The sequence below is a fragment of the Mytilus galloprovincialis genome, chromosome 2 (assembly GCF_965363235.1).
Source record: "Mytilus galloprovincialis chromosome 2, xbMytGall1.hap1.1, whole genome shotgun sequence".
NCBI lineage: Eukaryota > Metazoa > Mollusca > Bivalvia > Mytilida > Mytilidae > Mytilus > Mytilus galloprovincialis.
Window position 1 is genome coordinate 75,862,236 of NC_134839.1, and position 22,224 is coordinate 75,884,459.

The following is a 22,224-nucleotide window of genomic DNA, read 5'->3' on the forward strand; positions in this document are numbered from 1 at the left end:
AATTTAAGAGAAATAATACAAACAGCATCATCACTCACGGTGATTTTCATTTGAACTGTATGTATACCCATATAAGTACATAATTATTCTTTTATACAAAGGTTCAAGAACATTAAAATGCTTATTTGTTCAGTGCAAAAAGACTAACTTACATTTCAATTTAAGCAGCATTTAAAGGCAAATTATCTGTTTCCATGGATACACAAAAATATTATCGTTAAGTATTGGAAATCATATCTTTAGAATATCTTAATTGACATGATTATAAACATATGTAATTGTATATGGCACTAATAGTTATATTCAATTATGTAAGAATAGAAGTCTCGTCTTTGCTGCCTTATCCAAAAGCATATTGGCAACAAAAATGAAGTGTTTGTTTCCCATTCAATTACAATTATTTAATTTTGTATTGACAAACATCCCTGATGTGAAAAAATGGTAAACATTCCCCATCTTTAGAAATGGCAAACTTCTTAATGTAAAAAATGGCAACCTCTAAATGTAAAAGAAATGGCAAATGTCATGTGTAGAATTATATGCCTAGAAATGGCAAACATCCACATGTGCAGAAATGGCAAACATCCACCTGTATAGAAATGGCAAACATACACATGTGTAGAAATCATTGTATTGTAGTTCCTGAGAAAAATGTGACGAAAATTTTCAACTTGGCTATCATGTGTAAAATCATACAAGTGTTCGGTAAACAGGAAGTTGTCGAGTGATGAATCTGAAAACGCATCACACGGTATAGCTGACTTATATAAATCCTGAAACCAAATTTCAGAAATCCTTGTATTGTAGTTCCTGAGAAAAATGTGACGAAAATTTTCAACTTGGCTATCATGTGTAAAATCAGACAAGTGTTCGGTAAACAGGAAGTTGTCGAGTGATGAATCTGAAAACGCATCACACGGTATAGCTGACTTATATAAATCCTGAAACCAAATTTCAGAAATCCTTGTATTGTAGTTCCTGAGAAAAATGTGACGAAAATTTTCAACTTGGCTATCATGTGTAAAATCAGACAAGTGTTCGGTAAACAGGAAGTTGTCAAGTGATGAATCTGAAAACGCATCACACGGTATGGCTGACATATATAAATGTTGATACCAAATTACAGAAAGGGTGGATGTGTAGTTCCTGAGAAAAATGTGACGAAAGTTTCATGGGACGGACTGACTGACGGACGGACTGACGGACTGATGGACGGACTGACGGACGGACGGACAGACAGAGGTAAAACAGTATACCCCCCTTTTTTAAAGCGGGGGTATAATTAAATGAAAACAAAGGCAAAAAAAATATGGCAACAGCTTTTGGCTCAGTAAGCAACAAAAAAAAATAAAACAGCTGCACTTCAATCATGAGCAGACAGAACACACAATTACCTTCTTTTCCATGCTTATCATCTGTAAATGTTTAAATAAACTGAATCATTTCTATGAAAATTTATACAAAAACACACAATAAGTCAACTTGGTAAACTATACATGTTGTACCTCAAAAAGTGAGTCTACCCTAAAAATTACAAAACTAGTATTTGTAAGTTTTGTACTTAAGAAAACAAACAAATGTAAAATAATGAAGATTGCTTAGTAATAGAAACTGTATAGTGTTCTCTTACATGCAATATCCAACCTATGTTTTCCAATAAATACTATCAATTTTGACTTATCTTTTTAGAACAGGCTTATATAAATCAATTTTGTGTTTACCAATTTTCTAAAACATTGATAGTCTATAAACTGCAGAAAAAAGCTGGCACTTTAACGATCATTATCACCTTATATCAAACTGTTTGAAGCATTTAATAACAGGTATTATATAGTCTAATTATATTCTAAGCCAAACATAAGGAGGAATTACACTGTTCCGCATTTAGAAAATAAAATGTCATAAATTTTGGTTTCCATGGGAATTCAATTTGCTTCCAAATTAGGATGGATATTTGGAGTTATATTTTTTAATTTAAAAGATTTTTCATACAAAATTTAATTAAGTTGTATAATCAGATTTTATAAATGAGTTTTCCAGGTTCAGTCGTTTAGAAAATTAAGTTATATGAAGAATGTTCATTGAATATCTATCTCCAATCCCACACAGACCCAATCTACCTACTAAAACAATCTAATACAGGATTGACTAACTAAGGATTTTGTCTTAAAAAAAATGTTTTCAAAATTTAAAATGTGTTTAAGGCGACCTCAAGGTGACACTCTCATGATTGATCATTTAACTGGGGTCTGAAGAACTTGAAGGATTCTGGATTATTTTATGTTGTCTGAAGTACCAATCGGATTAATAAGATCTTTAGAGGTCAAAATCAATAAGCCTTATAAGACAGCAACCCAAAAACTCAAACTCATGTTTCCGTGAAAATAACATTTCTCTTTTTTGACATAAGTTATTTCTATGTCACACAAAATAAACAACTGTATGCTGACACCTCTAGCAATATATAAACAAATAGAAACAAAACAAACAAATAAACCAACAACATCTTATTATGTAAACATTATATAGACACATCAGGAGGTACCAAGAAAGGATTCTTTAGGTAAAAATTCTAACTTCAATGTGCATATTTCATTAAAATTCTACAATAAAATTGTTTTCATAACATAGTATGCATGTGCATGCAACTGTTGCATAAAATCAAAAGCATATGTTAAACTAGTGAAGAAATGTGCTGTTAAGAAATGCAATGTCTGATAGTAGCTTTTCTTATCATGAAACAGATAAGTTGTAAAATCCAACTGTGACTAATTTAACAGAAGACATTTATCAAGGTTTTTACATGTACATCTGGCAACATTTAATGTAAGATTTATCAGTAATGCAGTGTTGATCTACTCAGCAGGGCACTTTATACAACAGACTTTTTAAAGCTTTTAATGAATATTGCACAATGAAATTTTAATTTAAAAAACATGGTGTGTTGTCCTATTTAATGCTTATATCTTGAGAGTAAAACCATGTGTATTGTAAGTTCTTTACATGTTTTAGCTACAAAGAAAAACTGAATTTAGCTGTTATCCTTGACCCTTCTCCATACTTGAAATGATGTTTTTACCACTCATATTGAAGATTATAACTTTTCAAACATTGGGTGAGGAATGCATGTATGACATACAAGAGGGCAACACAAAGGAAAATAACTATTAAATCAAATAAGGCAAAAAGGGGGAAAGATATCTACACAAAGAACAGAGTGGTTATATTCAAGGAGGCAATTAAGGCAAACTATCTATAAACTCCCCAAAAAAGAACAATTAGACTCAAAGAAGGCATGAATACATAAACCCAAACAAGAAAACCACAGTTGATGTCACAGGTTATAATCCAAAAGTACAGAACTGTGAGATTTAATGAAGGCATGCTATCTTTGGTCCCAAAGGACAGAACTATTGAGCCCAAAGAAAGCAAAATATTTATAGACTCAAAGGACAGAACTATCTGACTCATGGAAGGTGAGGTTTAAGAACAGAACTAATCTATTCATATAAAGAACAAGCTATCAGATGCAAACATTGGTACATTGATTGTGCCTTTGATTATATAATGGCAGCCAATTGTTATTGGTGGAGAAGGCTGGGGTTGCTTGAGAGAACAATAAATCTTCAGCATTTTATTGGTGGAGAAAGCTGGAGTTGCCTAAGAGAACAATAATCGTTCAGCATGAAAACTTTCGATAGAACTCACTTGCTAGGTGTTGGTTCTAACTCAAAACCTCCTTGTTTACAAGTTATAATGATATGATAGATGAAATACTAAGACTATTCCCTCACTTAGGTCCATAGATTCATAGAGGGCAAGCTAAGATCATTCCCCCACCTAGGTCCATACCATAGATTCATAGAGGGCAAGCTAACCTATAAACCTAAAGAACAGAACTACCAGCATCAAACTAAAAACAGATGGAAATCCAAATACACTTCTGGACTTTCCTAGATCAACACTAAAAAGATCACCTCTTTTTAAAATAATCAGAATGAATGCAGTGCACTCAATGCAGACAAACTACTACTATTCAATTTATATATGAAAAAAGTTATTGTTTCTATTTAACATTTTTGGTACTACATATCCTTGTGTTTGGTATTTACATTAAGAAAATTTTATTACTAATAATTTATAACAATTCAACCCTTGATATGTGTGATGGTGGACATTTTATAAGAACAAAATCTTGACACATTTTCTTTCAGACTGATTCTATCTACTATATATAATTTATTGTTAATCAACAGAGTCTGGCAACAGCTCTACTTAAAACATTACATCAAAATGAACTGTCAGTGCTTTTAAAACTAATAAAAGAGGATTTCCAGAGGGTAAATACATTAATGGTCAGGAAATACAAAACGAAAGAACACAGGAAAACTAATTTTGAATTTAGAAAGTCTGTTTCTATGAGTAATAATCAAATTTCCCAATTGATAAAATGTGTTTTACCAATTAGAATGAAAGGAATCTAATTCATTGAAGTTTTTTTCAAACAAAAGTATAAGTTCATAAACCAGATCTCAACAATAAGCTGTTCAAATGATAGAAACTCATGTTATTCTTACATTCATAAGTGTCATGATAAACTTATTTAGTCATTAGAAACATATAAAATTCAAAAGGACTGGATCTAGCATTCTCAAATTATCGCATAAAATTGACATACAAGGTCATTTTCAAATCAATCAAGGGCCATAACCTCGTATTGGCAGAGAAAAAATCATTAATATCCAACCTGACCTTTATTTTGAAATGAAAATCAACATATTGAAATTAGAAACCATTGCATCCAAATCTTATACAGTGCCATTTCCCAATCAATCAGAGATGACTAATAAAGATAAAAACATAAATTGGCAATATTGAACTTGACCCACATTTTAACATAAGGAATATCATATTACAATTGTAAAGCCTTGGTTGAAGTCATTTCTAAAGTAAATGCATGGAAATAACAAAGACTTGTAAGTGTGCCTTTTTCCAATCAACCAAGGTCCATTTCAACAGCCAACAATAAATTTTTGTTAGAAAACCTACTAAAATTTGTAGACCTTCTTTACATATCTTACAAATAGATTAATCTCCTGATGTTTATGAGTACTATGCATGTACAATCTTTAAACTTCTTTACACTTCAATCAGCAAACTGAAAAGAATTCCCCTTGCCCCTTCATCTGTCCTCTTTAATATCGTATCTACCTTTGAGTTACCTCAGTACAGATGGTGAGTTTCTTGTCTTTAGGATGATAGATATTTCTACAACATTAACACTTGATCCATACTCAGTCATAATTTACATAAGTAATAAACAAACAACAGGGCTTGTATATTTCAATCATAAACAAGGAGGCAGACCTTGCAGATGTAGAACTTTAATGGGTATTACATTCTGGAGGGCAGAGACCCTCTCAATGATAACTCAGCAGATGTAGAACATTAATGGGTATATATGTAACATTCCTGAGGGCAGGGATCCTCTCAATTAAAAATTCAATTGTCAGCTGCACCAAAAATCAAGCAGTTTTTGTCCCAAACGTTTTCTCTCCTTACAACTGTTTCAATTTGTTTTTAATAATTGTTGAACTAGAGAACAAATCATACCTCTCTCTACCAGGCCGTTGCGACCCTAGTAAAACTATTCAACCTATTCGACATAGGCAGATTCAGGGGGGCCCTGGGTCAGTCAGCGGGCCCCCCTTAGGAAAAGTTCTGAATCCCCCACTGATAACACATTTATTCACAAAAAACTGAGTTGTCTTTTTTTAATTCAAGTATTATTTTTTTCTTTTATTACATTGATGTACAATGTTAATAAGAATACAAAGCTAGCAAGTAGAAACTATATCTTTTTGTTTATACCTTTACACTTTTTTTGTAGGCAATGTGGACATAATTGTTTGAAAGCGCAATTGCCTAGTTAACAATTAATACTAGGTAAACTACAAAATATTTCTTTAAAACACCTTATTTTTATTTTTGAACAATATTATTGGCTACAAAAAGGGGCCATACTTAATTTGAAAGCACTTTTTATTATTATAAATTTATATATATATTGGTTTATTTAAAAGTTAACCCTAAGAACCATGTCCCTTGCAATAATAACTTAACAAACATAACAAAGTTCTATTAGTTTCTGTAAATCATTTGTTTTTTCTATAGTTTATTAAAAGACTAATAGATGGTGCTTAATTTTTCACTTATACTTCAGCTTTTTATTTCTGTAACACTAAAACGAAATAAAAGTAATAACCTTTTTCCAACATTTATATGATGAAGCACCTGAAAATAATATCATTGAAATGCCAAATCTTAATTTAAAACCAAGATAGTCATATGTTACAACACAAATCATATTCTGGCACAGAACCAATCATTAGATTTTTTTTTACTTTTTCTGTTGGCATTAAAATTGGATATATATCTCACCTCATAAAAATAAAAAAAATTATAACATTCACAGAAAGTATGTCTCACTTACGTTTTTGTGATAAAATTCCTGTCCAGCTAATTATAATCATCAAAGAAAACAAGTATAGATCAGATAATTTCAGATCCATGTTGGAATGCCTGTATACTGGTATCCTGTTGATGTAAGAGCTGCCTATAGGACAACCATTTGTGATCTTATGGAATTATTGTACCTGCAAACAGATTAAAGTGAAAACATGATATTTACAAATAGTTTGTTCCTTCTGAAAATAGTGCTGTATAAAAAATAATTAAGAAATATGTGTTCAAGGGAACAATTTGTTTTGGTACTGAATACCTTTTTCTTTCATTATTATTTAGTTCTGAATTCTGTACACTCTATTCCTATCTAAACCTATTAAAGAGTACAGTCAACTTTTTATATGCTAAATATATCTTGTCTTTTTTCTTGCTTTTTATGATAACTTTCAACACTATTGCGCTATTTTGTGGCAGTCATTTTTTATTGGTGGAGGTAGTTGATCTGCCCAAAGTGAACCACTGACATTTGGTAGGAAAATTTTTCAATCCTAGTCAATAAAGATTGTAGTCAAGTGCCCCTGCCCCGTCTGGGTCTTGAACTCAACCTTAGTGTTGACTGGCTAGTGATACAGTAGTTGGACTACTTAGACCCCTCTGCCACTGAGGCCCCCCTGCTTTTTGTGTTAATTTTTCTATGCATGTACTGATTTTGTGTCATGGATGTGTAGCGGGGTTGTCTCCCCTCAGAACAGGTAGAACATATAAAGCCAGTCTTAATCAATTGAGCTAGGGAATCGATTCTTTGGCTCAGTTTGTTAATGCCCTGACTGTCACGCAGGCAACCAGGGTTCGAATCCCGGTGGTGACGATATAAATTTGTAGAGTAGATACATGCTCTCCGGTTACAGATGGATACCACATAGCCTTTGTATTTCTGTAACTTCTAGACCATCACAAAGCTTGTTTTGATTCTGAATGGAGGTTACATTTGGATATGAACTGCATATATTAAAATAATTTTTTCAACAGCTGGTACTGTGGATTCATTATAATTTGTTGGAAACTGGTATAGGTGAACCAAGAAATTAAATGTTCAACAAATGAGAATTTTTTTATAGGCTTGTATAAAGACTTCGGCAAAACCACGAAATTAAATGTCCACAAACATGCAACAGTAATGTACAATATTTACATATTATTAAACATTGGACAAATAGACAATCCTACAATATTAATAAAATTGAGAAAGGAAATGGGGAATGTGTCAAAGCGACAACAACCCCACCATAGAGCAGACAACATTTATTAGGTTCAATACCTGGCTAAGATCCAGGTTACACAGTTATCTTTTATGTACAGCCAAGCACAGATTTTATGGTATTTCGATATTTTCCCCAAGTCAGTAGTAATCAGATTGGCACTTCGAACTAGGAAGATAGCAATTAGAACACCGTTTTAGATTTCTAGGAAATTTGCCAGTAGTATTTATGATATACATTTTCAGTGAAAAAAAATTCTCCATAGCACAGCTTCCAAATCCCAACTAAAAGTAGTTATTACTGTATATGGTGTCTGAGTTGTTCTAAATTATTGATCATAAGACAATGTATCCCTTAATAATGATAACAAACATTTTTCTGATCAAATTTCCATCAATAGTTATAATAATTTTAAAAAAAGTATTGAATTACTAGGGAAAAAGACAGCTAAAATTTATATAATCCTCATATAACACTAAAAAACTTTGTTATTATACAAGCGTATTTCAAATTAAAAGTTCTGAAATCATACACTTAATGAATTGATGTAACCTTAAATATTGTGTTAATCGTTTGAACATTTCATGAAACATTTATCCAACCCACACATATTTAGTTTCTGCACATACAATTTATTGATAATTGCTTATCTTCCAGAAGAAAATATCAAATGGCCAATCCAATTTGCAAGTTAGCAGCCAAGCAGATAAGGCAAATAGCCTCCTCAACAAATAAATAAACATGATAAAATACCATTCAATTTTATAGAATACCAGATTCCAATTTAAAGGACTAATCACATTCAAAATTGTTTCATTTGTTTATATTCAAAGCACCTCTTATTACATGACTTTTTTATATTTCTAAATGATCAAATGCTTAGATAATATCTGACATTGCATATATTATACTATTCCATGATAATTCACAGTAAAACTCAATCGTTTATAACTTTTAAAAAAAAAAGTATCTGGATGAAGGCCTAGGATGGATAGGGTTTTAGCTTTAATAATAATTGTGACATTCAATGCAATGTCAAGCCTGGAGTACAGTGGCACATCCAGGGGGAGGGTTCCAGGTGTTGGACCCCCCTTTTTTGGACAATCAATGCATTAGAATGAGGACATAAGGTTGGAACCCCTTTTTTAAAAATGTCTGAATCTGCCTCTGGAGTTTTTGCACAAATGCAAATCATTTTTAACAAAGCTTGTAATTGTAAACTTCCAACTTTTTAATGTTTATTTCCTAAAAAATTGTATAGTGGTTAGGGCTCATTTACACTTAACATGCTAAATGTGTCTGAGGTTAAATAAAGAATTTGAATCTTGAATCTGAAATTTTAATGGATTAAACCCAATAATTAAGCAAGTTAGAAATCCCTTAAGCTTTCAAAATTACATAAATTACACAATAAAAGTATCCATGATTTGATTTTCATATTGAAGACAAAGACTGGCAGATGTACATTACAGCTGCCAGGGGGTAATCTGTTCATGTCATCTTCTTATCATATACATGATCCACTGGACATAGGCCAAATAATATGGTGTTGATGTATCTTTAATTAATTGTAACAAAAAGGTAAAACCATCAAAGAAAAAAGTAACTTGTCTTTTTTTCAATTATATTCTACTTCAACTCTTGTCATATTTCTAAACATCAGAATCTTGATAGTGATTCTATTGAACTGAATGTTTTAATACATATACATTTTTTGCATATCATATTGTTTCTTGAGCCATGAAGCACCAAGTTTATGTTATCTAAAATTCAAAATACTAAAAATCTAAAGGAAAAACTACAATGTTCTTGAGTTTGTCTATGAGTATACTGGACCTATTCACTCCCCGACCTTAAATTTGTGGGAAATGTGGTTATAAGTCAATAAACACTGATAAAAAATTATTTTTGGAATTTGTATCTTAAACAACTATCCTCTGAAATGAAGTTTACATGTAATAAAGGTCTAATATGAGTTGCCACAGTGTTTATATACATGATATAGGTTTTGAAAGTTGTCCAGGAAAAATATGTCTATCTATAAAAAAGAAACTGCCCAATGCCCAAATATCTGATCAACAGGAAGTGCTTGTAGCCAATCATAGTAAAATATTCCTAACTATGTTTATCAAATAATAATCATACAAAAGTGCATTCACATGGTTAATGGTAGCCTTGAAAAACATAAAGAATTCAATCACACACACATGAATGAGGAGAGGTCTCAAATTACATCTCAATCCAAAATATAACCAGATGCTCCGCAGGGCGCAGCTTTATACGACCACAGAGGTTGAACCCTGAACGGTTGGGGCAAGTATGGACACAACATTCAAGCTGGATTCAGCTCTAAATTTGGATTGTGATTAAATAGTTGACACAGCATAGGTTTCTAACACAGAATGAATGTGGTCTAATGAACTTAAAATACTTTTTTTTCCTTTGAGCAATTCACTATGCTGTTGAATATTAATCCTCTCAAAAAAATGTTTGAAGAAATTTTCTTTTTATTTATGAAATCTGAAATGAGAAAAATTTAACCCCCCCCCCCCCCCCCCCCCCCCCCCATTTTTTTTTTCACATCCCCCTTTCCCTTTTTCCAAAACTGATCGCAATTCAAATTTCTAATGGAGTTTGCAACAATAACTACTCATTTAAATACATCATAAAATATTAAAATGTAACAAAAGGTGCTTGTTATCACTGAATGGTAAAGATTGTTTTAATTTATCAGTTGGTAGTAAAAGTGAATATACATTGTATATTGTATAAAACAATGATTTAAGTTGATTCAACTACTATTCTGGACAAAGAAAGATAACTCCAATCAATTGAAAATTTCTTGATATTGCACAATATTGTGCAATTAGATATTTCTTGCTATTGCGCAATACTGTGCAATTGAAAATATTTGCTATTGCACAATACTGTGCAATTGAAGATTTCTTGCTATTGCGCAATACTGTGCAATTGAAAATTTCTTGCTATTGCACATTACTGTGCAATTGAAGATTTCTTGCTATTGCTGAATACTGTGCAATTGAAAATTTCTTGTTATTGCACAATACTTAATATAATAATTTTGGATCCTGATTTGAACCAACTTGAAAACTGGGCCTATAATCAAAAATCTAAGTACATGTTTAGATTCAGCATATCAAAAAAGCTCAAGAATTCAATTTTTGTTAAAATCAAACTTAGTTTAATTTTGGACCCTTTGGACTTTAATGTAGACCAATTTGAAAACGGGACTAAAAATTAAGAATCTACATACACAGTAAGATTTGGCATATCAAAGAACCCCAATTATTCAAAATTTGATGAAATCAAACAAAGTTTAATTTGGACCCGATTTGGACCAACTTGAAAACTGGGCCAATAATCAAAAATCTAAGTACATTTTTAGATTCAGCATATCAAAGAACCCCAAGGATTCAATTTTTGTCAAAATCAAACTAAGTTTAATTTTGGACCCTTTGGACCTTAATGTAGACCAATTTGAAAACGGGACCAAAAATTAAGAATCTACATACACAGTTAGATTCGGCATATCAAAGAACCCCAATTATTCAATTTTTGATGAAATCAAACTAAGTTCAATTTTGGACCCTTTGGGCCCTTATTCCTAACCTGTTGGGACCAAAATTAAAACTCCCAAAATCAAACCCAACCTTCCTTTAGTGGTCATAAACCTTGTGTTTAAATTACATAGATTTCTATTTACTTATACTAAAGTTATGGTGCGAAAACCAAGAATAATGCTTACTTTGGCCCCTTTTTGGCCCCTAATTCCTAAACTGTTCAGACCTCAACTCCCAAAATCAATACCAACCTTCCTTTTGTGGTCATAAACTTTGTGTTTAAATTTCATTGATTTCTATTTACTTAAACTAAAGTTATTGTGCGAAAACCAAGAATAATGCTTATTTGGACCCTTTTTTGGCCCCTAATTCCTAAACTGTTAAAACCAAAACTCCCAAAATCAATCCCAACCTTCCTTTTGTGGTCATAAACCTTGTGTCAAAATTTCATAGATTTCTATTTACTTAAACTTAAGTTATTGTGCGAAAACCAAGAAAATGCTTATTTGGGCCCTTTTTGGCCCCTTATTCCTAAAATGTTGGGATCAAAACTCCCAAAATCAATCCCAACCTTCCTTTAGTGGTCATAAACCTTGTGTTAAAATTTCATAGATTTCTATTCACTTTTACTAAAGTTAGAGTGCGAAAACTAAAAGTATTCGGACGACGACGACGACGCCAACGTGATAGCAATATACGACGAAAAATTTTTATATTGTTTTATGTTTAATGTTATTAGACTTAATAAGCCCTATAGGTTGATTACTTTCTCTTCTGACAATTTTTTTCACATTCATAGTATTCCGTCTTTTATGAGTTTTGCTCATTGTTGAATGTTGTATTAACCTGTAGTTACCTGTATGTTGTATTAACCTGTAGTTACCTGTATATTTGCTTACATCATTCTCTTTAAATATTTAGTGCTGTTGTATTGTCATTCATACCACATCTCTTTCCTCTTATGATAATCTTAAATGGATAATTGACATTTATGCCACATTTCCTAATTTTTGTAAGAATGGGAGATAACTCTAGAATCAAAAGTACAAACATCTGACAAATTATCATAGATACTCACACAATTAAGATGAAATATTATCTTCCTGTGTAGCCATCTTCAAAGAATTCTGTAAAGATAAATTTACAAATAAATAACAGATTAAGTGTCCGAAGTAAGGAAGTGTAATAAACTTTAATTTACAGACACACTTAAAGTCATTCTAAATTAGTCCCACTAGACATCAAAAGTAATCCTAACATTCATTCACAAATCTACTGCTCAGCTTACACACTTTCTTGATATCTTTCTCAAAAGCAGAGATAATATCAAAGCAAGTGTAGTACTATATATTATAACTACTTCATACACACCATATATCATAATACATTCAACAGATAAGATGGAATATATATATATATATATATATATCTATAATACAAAATAAATAAGAATCAAAATGATACATATAATGCATTGGCAATCATACCACATCTTCTTTTATATATTTACATTTAAAGACATTTTCATTTTTCATTAACTAAATCAGATTAATCCATTCTAACTATCCACAAAATTATTGTTACCTTATGCTCCCTGGATGAGGAGAAACAGATGACCAAAACAAGGATAGCATTAAACAAGATAAACAGTTTACTTCAAAAAATTGTGGAAGAAAATAAATTTAAGTCACAAACATAATTTGATATTCTATGTGTATCATGCTTTATTCTAAATTAAGTTAAATTCCTGACCTTTCCTCTCAAAGGCTCCTTCTTAATTATTGAAAACTTTCATATTGCCTAAGTAAAGCATAATTCCTAGGTCCCCATTTTACTAGCCATTTCACCTGTAGCGAGGGGGTGAGGGTTCAGAAAACAATCCACAGGGTTGTCTTAAGGGCCCTGGAGGCCGGGGATTTCCACCAGCAACTTCTGCTTGTGGACCCGGCTACTCTAGCAGCAAGTATGACCTGACTTTTTGAAAAAAACATACAGAGATCAATATTTCTCCGTATCAAGTAAATGAATCCCCTGAAATATTAAATACTGTTATTGAAGTCTCGATTTAGATTGAAGTTAAAGATATGGGTATCTATCCATGACACAAAACAGTTCATGCACAACAGAAAAAAAAGTACACAAAAAGCTGTTCTTCATCTCAAAGTCACACTTAGTCTACATGGCCCCTAAATAATTCATAGGACCTGGCTACAGGCCTGAGCTGTGTTACCCTCAGATGACATATTTTCCAACCTTACTACAGACCTTATCTATAAACCTCAGGCCATATCTATTCAACCCTTGCATCAAACTTATTATTTCATATCATACTGAATCATATGCACTCCATGGAATGCCTTTATCATTCTAAACCTACAAGCAATGATAAATAAAAACTTAGTCATGTAAACATTATTATGGGTAAAGGTGCTTCCATCAAAAACATGATGGTTTCTGTTATTTACTTCAATGTTAACATAAGAGATCAAACAGATAAGTTTCTATGGTAACGTATTGATGGTTAGGTTAAAGGTGTTGATTGAGTAACTAAAATAATATATATATCTTCCCTCCAGACAGGGCAATCACAAAAAAAAAAAAAAAAGCTTTAAATCAATGTTTATTTCTGTTACACTGAAATATATTAAAACATTTTCACAGTGAACTACCTAAACGAGAAAAAAATCTGAAACATAATTTAGTGTTTTGCCTTTCTTTTGTATTGTTTTGAACTTTGATAATAAGCAGTTGGTTGAGCAATTAAATTTCATATATCGATCAAGAATTTCTCAGAAAGGTATTAAAAAATGTTCATCAAACTAAAAGAACTTATGAACATATATATGGAGATGAGTAGTTCCAAGGAAATCCCTCAAAGATGTGGGATAGGACCTTTATCAGGACTCCTGGATAGGGTGTTTTTAAGCTCTGGATTTAGGGATTGACCCCTTTCGGGATACCGGAATTCTTTTTTCAATGTCAGGATTTAAATTTATTCAAATTTGGGATCTCAGGATTTCGGGATCAGGACACTTCCTAACCCCCACCCCCCACCCCCTTCAAACCAATATGCATGCAAATATTAAGTCAAAAGTCAGGACTAATAATTCAAGCTTCACAACTAGATTGGCAATTGAATATTCATGATACCTTTATTTCAGCAAGAGTGGCAATATTAATGGTAAATCAAAAGGATGAAGCTAAGGCAGCCAGAACTTCACAACATTTATGCAATGGCAGTTACATTTACTACAAATGGATAACCCAAAAGACCAAAACATTCATAGAAACTGTTGCAAAGTTTTCTGCTAGCCAATGAACAAAATTGGAAACCTGCCTGTTAGTCAAAGGAATTAACCAAGATCTTCCTATCAACTATTAAATATTAGAACACAGTTCCAATGTCCCCCACATTGTACATATTTAATATTTCTAAGGTATAACTCTTTTTTATAAAAAGTCGATCATCCACCATTATAGAACTTGTCAAGAGATATTGCTGATATCAACATATAGTATAAGTTTTATAAAAATCTGTCAAGAATTTTACCTGTGAGAGGGCTAACAAGATGGACTGATGGACAGGCTGATCAAAACACAATAGCCATTATGGCAAACATTGCAAATTTACCTGTATGGCAAAGGAATGAACCAAGATAAACAAACCTTTATAGCAAGCATTGCGAATTTACCTGTATGGCAAAGGAATGAACAAATACAGTGAATACACTCAAAACTTCATAGCAAACATGAGGAGCAAAATTACTTGTTAGGAAAAGGACAGAACAACAGAATGGAAAATTTACCTGTATGTCATAGGACAGATAGGGGTCACTCAAACCTTCACATGTGTGGCAAAAATAACCTGTATGGCAGAGGAATGAATCAAAGGAATCCAAACTTTTATGGCAAACACTGCAAAACTGTGACCTGTGTGGCAAAAGAGTGAAACAAACCTGCATAGCTAGCAACCTTTGCAAGGTTATCTGTTTGGAAAAGTAGTGAACCACACTGGTTCACATCCAACTCATGACATATGTAATAGCAATACAATCATGTACTAGATGTCCACAGAATAAAGGCCAATGCTTATTTATATTTTTGCAGCCAACTTCAGTCAATATATTGTATATCAATTCTCAACTTATTTTTATTTTTTCAATTATCCCTTTTTTTTATCAGTACTATCATACCAAGTAACTGCCATCTTCAAATATGTAAGATAAATCTGGAATTGACATGTATATTTTGCAGTACGCAAGTGTAGCTGTCAGGTTATATAATTCTATGTAAGAATTCATTATCTACATATATAATCTATGTAATTTTTGTATCTTACTGACTAAAGCATTTACTAACTGTTTTGTATTTTACTTAAACATGTTAAACAGTGAATATTTACTTCCAAAATATTTAACAACTGTCCTGCTACAAATTAAGTTTTATTCCCCCTAAATAATTTAGATGTCTTGCTTATCTTAAACATGTGATCCCCTTAGCTCTTATTATTTATTTCAAGGTGTTTATCAATCCTCTTCTGACAAAATAATGATTTATCAAGCATCCTCTTCATGGCTGATTTAACTTTAGTATTTGGTTACACTTTGAGTTAATGAGATTTACATTTAAATTACAATACTTTTACTATTGACTAAACCTGCTAAAAAGGTAATTTTGGTAACAAAAATATTGGTTTAACAAATGTTTAACATGTTTAACAGAGATTTCCTTTACTGGAAAAGAATACCTTCACTTACTGACTTAAAATGGGTACTCATTAAACCATTCTCTTTAAAATGTTATAGAATCCATACAACGATAAGTTAGTACTATTACTGACCTGATACATCTATCACATGCCATAATTTTCAATCCAGTGGTGTCCAACTTGTTATAGATTTCGGACATAGACCTATGACAATGTATGAAAGATCAAAGCAGCTCCAGAAAAAAACTCAGACAGTTACCATTATACGATCTTTTAAAATGAATATCCTTCACAACAGTTTCAAAGTGGCTAACTACACTTACCATTAAATTTTCAAAAGTCAGTACTTCTGTCAAATGTAAAATGAACACATTATCTTCAACTTAATATCAGACACAGGCAGCTTCAATATTTTCAGCCATTGCAAAAAAGTGTTGACAACTGAAGTTTTTCAGAAAAAAATGTATATACTACCTGTGCTTGTCTTGTCAGAAAAAATCACTCAACCAGATGGTATATCTCTAGAATCCTTAGTCAATATGGCACCACATATCATAAATATACAAACAAAATCTCAAAATTATTGCAGTCAGGTTTTTATTCCACATTGAGGAGGAAGATAAGTTTGAACACCTTACATCATGTACTTAATTTGACTAAAATGAAAGATAAAGGTACCCTGGGTGAAGCATTATAAACACCTGGCATGTAACTCTGCCACATCAGTACAATGCTGAATATAGCCTGTAATTCAGTGATTGTTCTTTTTGCCATGTATCATAATTGTTTTTCGTTCCTTATTTTGTACATGAAATAGTTTTCACGTTTGCATTGTTTTACTTTACATTTGTACATTTGTCAGTTGAAGCCTTTTATAGCTGACTATTCAGTTTAGCTTTTGTAAAAGGGCATACAGTGACCTATGGGGCTGTAAAATTCTGTATCATTTGGACTCTTGTTGAGTGTTGTCTCATTGGCAATCATATTACATTATATCTTCTTTTTCTATATGTTAAACATACTTATATGTTAGTTCCTTATCTTTGAGGAGTAACAGTAAATCTGTTGAAATATATATTGCAGGATTTTTTTGTTTTGTTGAATTACATGCAGAAATAAATAAGAAAATAAATAAATGAAAAGTCAACAAGGGCTCCACATAAAAATATAAGGCTTAATTTGATGTATCTTTAGCATGTTTAGAAGCAACCCAAATGAACCTTTTTAAGACAAAGGAGGCATACAAATAGACAGACAAACAGATTGATAGACTAAATGACAAGGTTACTGTTAGGTTACTGGAAATTCCATACAGGGCCCTAAGACATTGATGCCAAAGAAAAGGGGACCTCTGCCCTCCCCCTTTATGGAGCAACATATTTGGTTAATGCAGACTTTTAATTTGTCCCACTCCTAATGGTGACTAGTTTGGTGGCACCCCTTTTTCTAAATCATGGATCCACATCTGTTACTACAATAAATGTTATTACAGAGCATTTTAACAGATAATGATCCCCCAAAATTTGTGATAGTGTGTAATCATATATATACTTTATAAAGCTACATATGTCATGTATTCACCATAAACAGAAATGACCAGGAAACAAACAATAGTGAGATTTCAAACAGTCAGCTGCCAGAGATGGCTACAATGTATAAACAGTGTCATTATTTGACACACTAAATCATTCTTAAACTGATAATTCTAACACTTATCAAATTTTATGTGACAAAATTCTACCTATTGTCAAGCAAAAAAAAGACTGTTTTTAAGCCATTCACTTCTATCTGAATGACCAGTTCTATAATAGGAGGTTTAAATGCCTTTTACCAGACCTGAGATAAATTTGTACAGTCATTATTATAGATTACCCTGACATGTGTTGATTATAAACAGACTTTAAGAAAGGACACTACAATCTAATTATCTAAAACATCATTAAAATCAACTAGCTAACGTTAACCAATAAGTCTTGTGTTAGCATTTATAAACACATGCATTTATTTAGATTATCTAATTGTTATGTCATGACACTGATAGATTACAACTTTGTCCATGTTTTAAAAACTTTATCCTATCCTGCAAATACTTTTTGCCTAAATATCTGTTGACCAGAAATAAAAGTACAAAGTTACAATCTGTATCTGTGTTAGTTATCTCAATAATGCAACTTAGAAACAGGCCTAAAATGGACATGCTTACATTAATCCTGTGAATGTTTACATAAGTTTTGATATACAAATGTATTTATAAAATTACAAACTTGTGTTTTTAAACAGAAATAAAATAAGCATTCCTTTATCTTTCTCCTATTTATTTTTCTTTAAAGTTAAGCTAAAACAATTCTTGTATAATCAGATAAAATTCTATAATTCTAAATGAATAATATTTAATACTTACTTAAGATCATGTAATTAGAATTCTTTTCTTCTTCTGTACCAAGAAAATCTTAATCCATTAACTGTTTATATCATCCTGGAAATGAAGATTAATCCAGATGTTAAAATTCACACTTGAACCAATCAATCTCTTTCTCTTCTTTGTTAGAACATTGGCAGAATTAACTAATAATATTTCCTGTAGTGAAAAAAAAATCTATTTTTCTTCTCTTTGACAAAATAATGTGTAGTAACAGTTTTCCTTTACTATAAAGGGTGTATAAATATTTGTGTGAAAAAATCAGAAAACAAATATTGACACTGGAAGAAACCAAACTAACTTGATTAATGAACTGTTTACCTAACTGTGGAAAAATACCCACAAATCTTTGTGTGTGTGCATCATTCCAAAATCTTTAGAGTGCAGTTGCCATAGAAACTGATTATCAAGGTACTCCACACACAATGATTGATGCTAACCTGCTGTGATTTTTGAAGTTTTATCAATTTGTGATAATTTGCCTAATCCACTTGACCTGGCTTGACCTCTATTGATTATAAATGGCAGATTTTTTTATCTCTAAATTTCTTAAAAATAATGAATTCATAAAACAAGAAAACCAATATCAATATGATTTTCATTCATTTCATTGACAACAGATTCTTTAAAATTCACCCTTTTTTAATTTACATTATAGCTGCTTTTATTCATACCAAATGAAATGTATTTTCTTGCATGTATATGCCTTATTAATTAAATAAAACATTTATAAATAATGATGTCACACATAAATGGGTATGACCTGATTTATCATTAAAAAAGAAATTCAACAAAACACAGGGTGGCCTTTTTCTTTTAGTTCTCAGAAAAGATATAGTGAATTCATTTAGTGAAGTTAAATACTTTTTTTCTTGAATAATTACTGACATTGTACTGTACAACAAATTACTGATTTCTAAAATTTAGGCATAAAATCAAAATATTATTTTATTTCTTGTAAAAAGGTTTTTGTTTTTGATGTAAGCAAGTTAGTGCGTGTGTAATAATGGGTTCAACTCTTCCCTTTTTCTTTTTAATTTGACCAGCGTTCTTTTATCTGACACATTACAATCCAGTTGTAACCATTGTCTCTGTAGAAAGTTTAGATTTTTTGGGGAAATGTATTGTTTTATATTTACTATAACTTTGCATGTATGACCACAAATGGTAATTATTGTCGTCCCCTTTTTAAATATCAACATCTTTTAAGAGTTAAAACAAGAATGTGTCCATAGTACATGGATGCCCCAATCCCACTATCATTTTCTATGTTGATGTGTAGTAACAGTTTTCCTTTATTATAAAGGGTGTATAAATATTTGTGTGAAAAATCAGCAAACAAATATTGACCCTGGAAGAAACCAAAACTCTAATTAGAAAGATCATATCATAAGGAACACATGTACTAAGTTTCAAGTTGGTAGGACTTCAACTTCATAAAAAACTACCTGACCAAAAACTTTAACTTGGAGAGGGACAGACGGACGGATGCACAGACCAGAAAACATAATACCCAAGGGGCATAAAAAAATAGGAATTGGTCAGTGATTACAGCCAATTATCAAAATATGGTCATAAATTTATATATATGCACATATATGTATAAAAAGATAGATTGTCAAAGATATGACCATGAAAAAAGAAGAAATTAATATTTCAGCAAGTTAGTTGACCAAGACACCCAGTCTACCAACAAAGACATTATTTGACACTGCAAATTATTTCTAAATTAATAATGATCCTTTTCAATTTGTTTGAAAAAGTTTAACATGAATGTCTCTCTGATATCTTTCGCCCTTCTTTTTCAACTTTTGATTTCTTGACATTTGCCTGACAGCTTATAAGTACATTTTGTTATGAGTAATAACATTCAGTGATATGCCCTTAAAAGTAGTAGAAACCTAATAATAAAGTCTAGGAAACAAGCAATTACAGAACATATATATGTCAGTAAAACATAGAAACCAAAGTATTTGCTATGTAAACCTAGAATTATTACTTCTTACAGACAGTATCCGGTTAATTTTTGTAGACTAGACATTAAATTACAAATTACAACACAACAAATTTTCGTTTACAGCAATTTTTGGGGTAAAAATTGGTTATTTTTGTTACTTGTCCTGTAACGTAATTGCCACAATTTTTTCTTGTAGCATCTTCCAAGAAATAAATTGGATATTTTCCTTACTTGTCTAACATAATCACTGAATGAAATGTAAAGAAACAGACTAGAAATGTTATTTCCAGTTTTATAACTCAATCAGTGATCCAGTGAAGCCAACAAAATGTCTTTCACCAGAATGGATCAAGTATTACTATTTCACAGCCAAATAACAAGTATTTTCAGAAACTCATTGAAAATAAATCAAACTTGATGAAGCAAAAAAATGCTGACTGCCTTTATCCTCTTATCAACGCAAAATGTCATTTTATTTAAGTAAAATATATACATATACAGCTTTTAAAAAGCCTTAAAATTTAAAAAACGTTAATGTAGAAGCTATGATAATGCATTTGTGAGGAGATTTAAAATATCATTCACATTTTCACAATATGAAGATACTGGTTAATACAAGTATGGGTATCTTTTGGTTAATACCTCCTTGTATTATGCTTGAAAGTTTCTAGATGGGTATATACTAAATACTCATCCCATGTGTAATACAGAATACAAATGTACAAATTCAAATAAACTAGGCACTATTTTGCCTATCATTTGTTTTAGAAATTGTTGACTGCGTCAAAGATATAATATTTAATCAAGATTTAGCTTAAATTCCTGATGATTTGCATTATTAGTCTTCTTGTTTCTAAAGGAATTGGCCACAAACTGTTGAAAACTGCCACCAAAAATAAATTTGTGATATACAGATATATACAACGATGGTTGAGTTATACATCCTACCTGTAACCAGAAAATAGTCAAAATTATTATTTTCGAGATAAAAGTGCACAATTAATAACATCATCATGACATCCTAACTATTGGAGCTTGGGTGTAAAATGAGAGTTAATAATAACACTTCCATGGTCAGAGCTTGTTCATTTTGTTATTTTCTTCACTCATCAGAAAATCTTTGATCGAAATATTTTCCATTTAAATACTAATGTTACATTTCATGCAATTTTAGGTCCAATATAATCACATAGAATAGTTCTGATTTCTAAGTTCTGGAACTGATATTTAGTAACTTTCTTCCTGGTCACTGTGGTGTCTTAAATCTTAGATATGGTGCTTAAGTAAAACATTTTATACTTAAAAGGAAGAGAACATGGACCATACAGTATATTATAACATGCTTTCATAAAGCTTGATTTCATATATCAGGAAGTTCTGATTTGAAATGTAGAAAAATTCATACAGGCCATTTATATGTGTACAAATATAATGGTATTTGTATTTGATGAGTGATGAAAATCAAAAGCAATCCTATGGTATAGCACAGTCATGTAAAGCTTGTTACCATCTCTGACTTGTAGGTCCTGAAAACAGGGCGACACATTTTGATGAACTGGAATGCAGTATGACATACAAAGGAATACCAGTATACCCCTCCTTTTGTGTGGGGAATAATTTCAATCCCTCGTTTAAAGAGATTAAATCTAGTTTATGGAATCATTTGCATGGAAACTATATGGGATAAATAAATTTATAATTTGCATGTTAAAATATTCTTTCACTATTCATAAGAAGATGAACATGTGGTATGAGTCAACTCTCGATCTTGTGGGTAGGACTTCACTGTGTAAATAGATCACTGCAACACATATTTGGTGGAGGCATCACTGTAT

At 31.4% G+C, this 22,224-nt stretch overlaps 1 protein-coding gene across 5 annotated transcripts in view; it reads right to left on the reverse strand.

Moving 5' to 3' along the window:
* Positions 1–22,224, reverse strand: part of LOC143064410 (uncharacterized) — a 58,946-nt gene that overhangs the window by 11,728 nt on the left and 24,994 nt on the right. Inside the window, exons 5-8 of one of the 5 annotated variants that reach the window (XM_076237219.1) lie at positions 18,415–18,591; positions 12,384–12,432; positions 6,494–6,656; positions 1,395–1,415 (exon numbers count right to left, since the gene is read on the reverse strand). In XM_076237219.1, the coding sequence (XP_076093334.1) occupies positions 1,395–1,415; positions 6,494–6,572 (100 nt within the window). In that variant the 5' untranslated portion in view covers positions 6,573–6,656; positions 12,384–12,432; positions 18,415–18,591. Of the gene's footprint in view, positions 1–1,394; positions 1,416–6,493; positions 6,657–12,383; positions 12,433–16,145; positions 16,165–16,336; positions 16,355–18,414; positions 18,592–22,224 lie in introns of those variants that run through there. The other 4 variants (XM_076237220.1, XM_076237222.1, XM_076237221.1 and 1 more) reach the window with 4 other exon arrangements.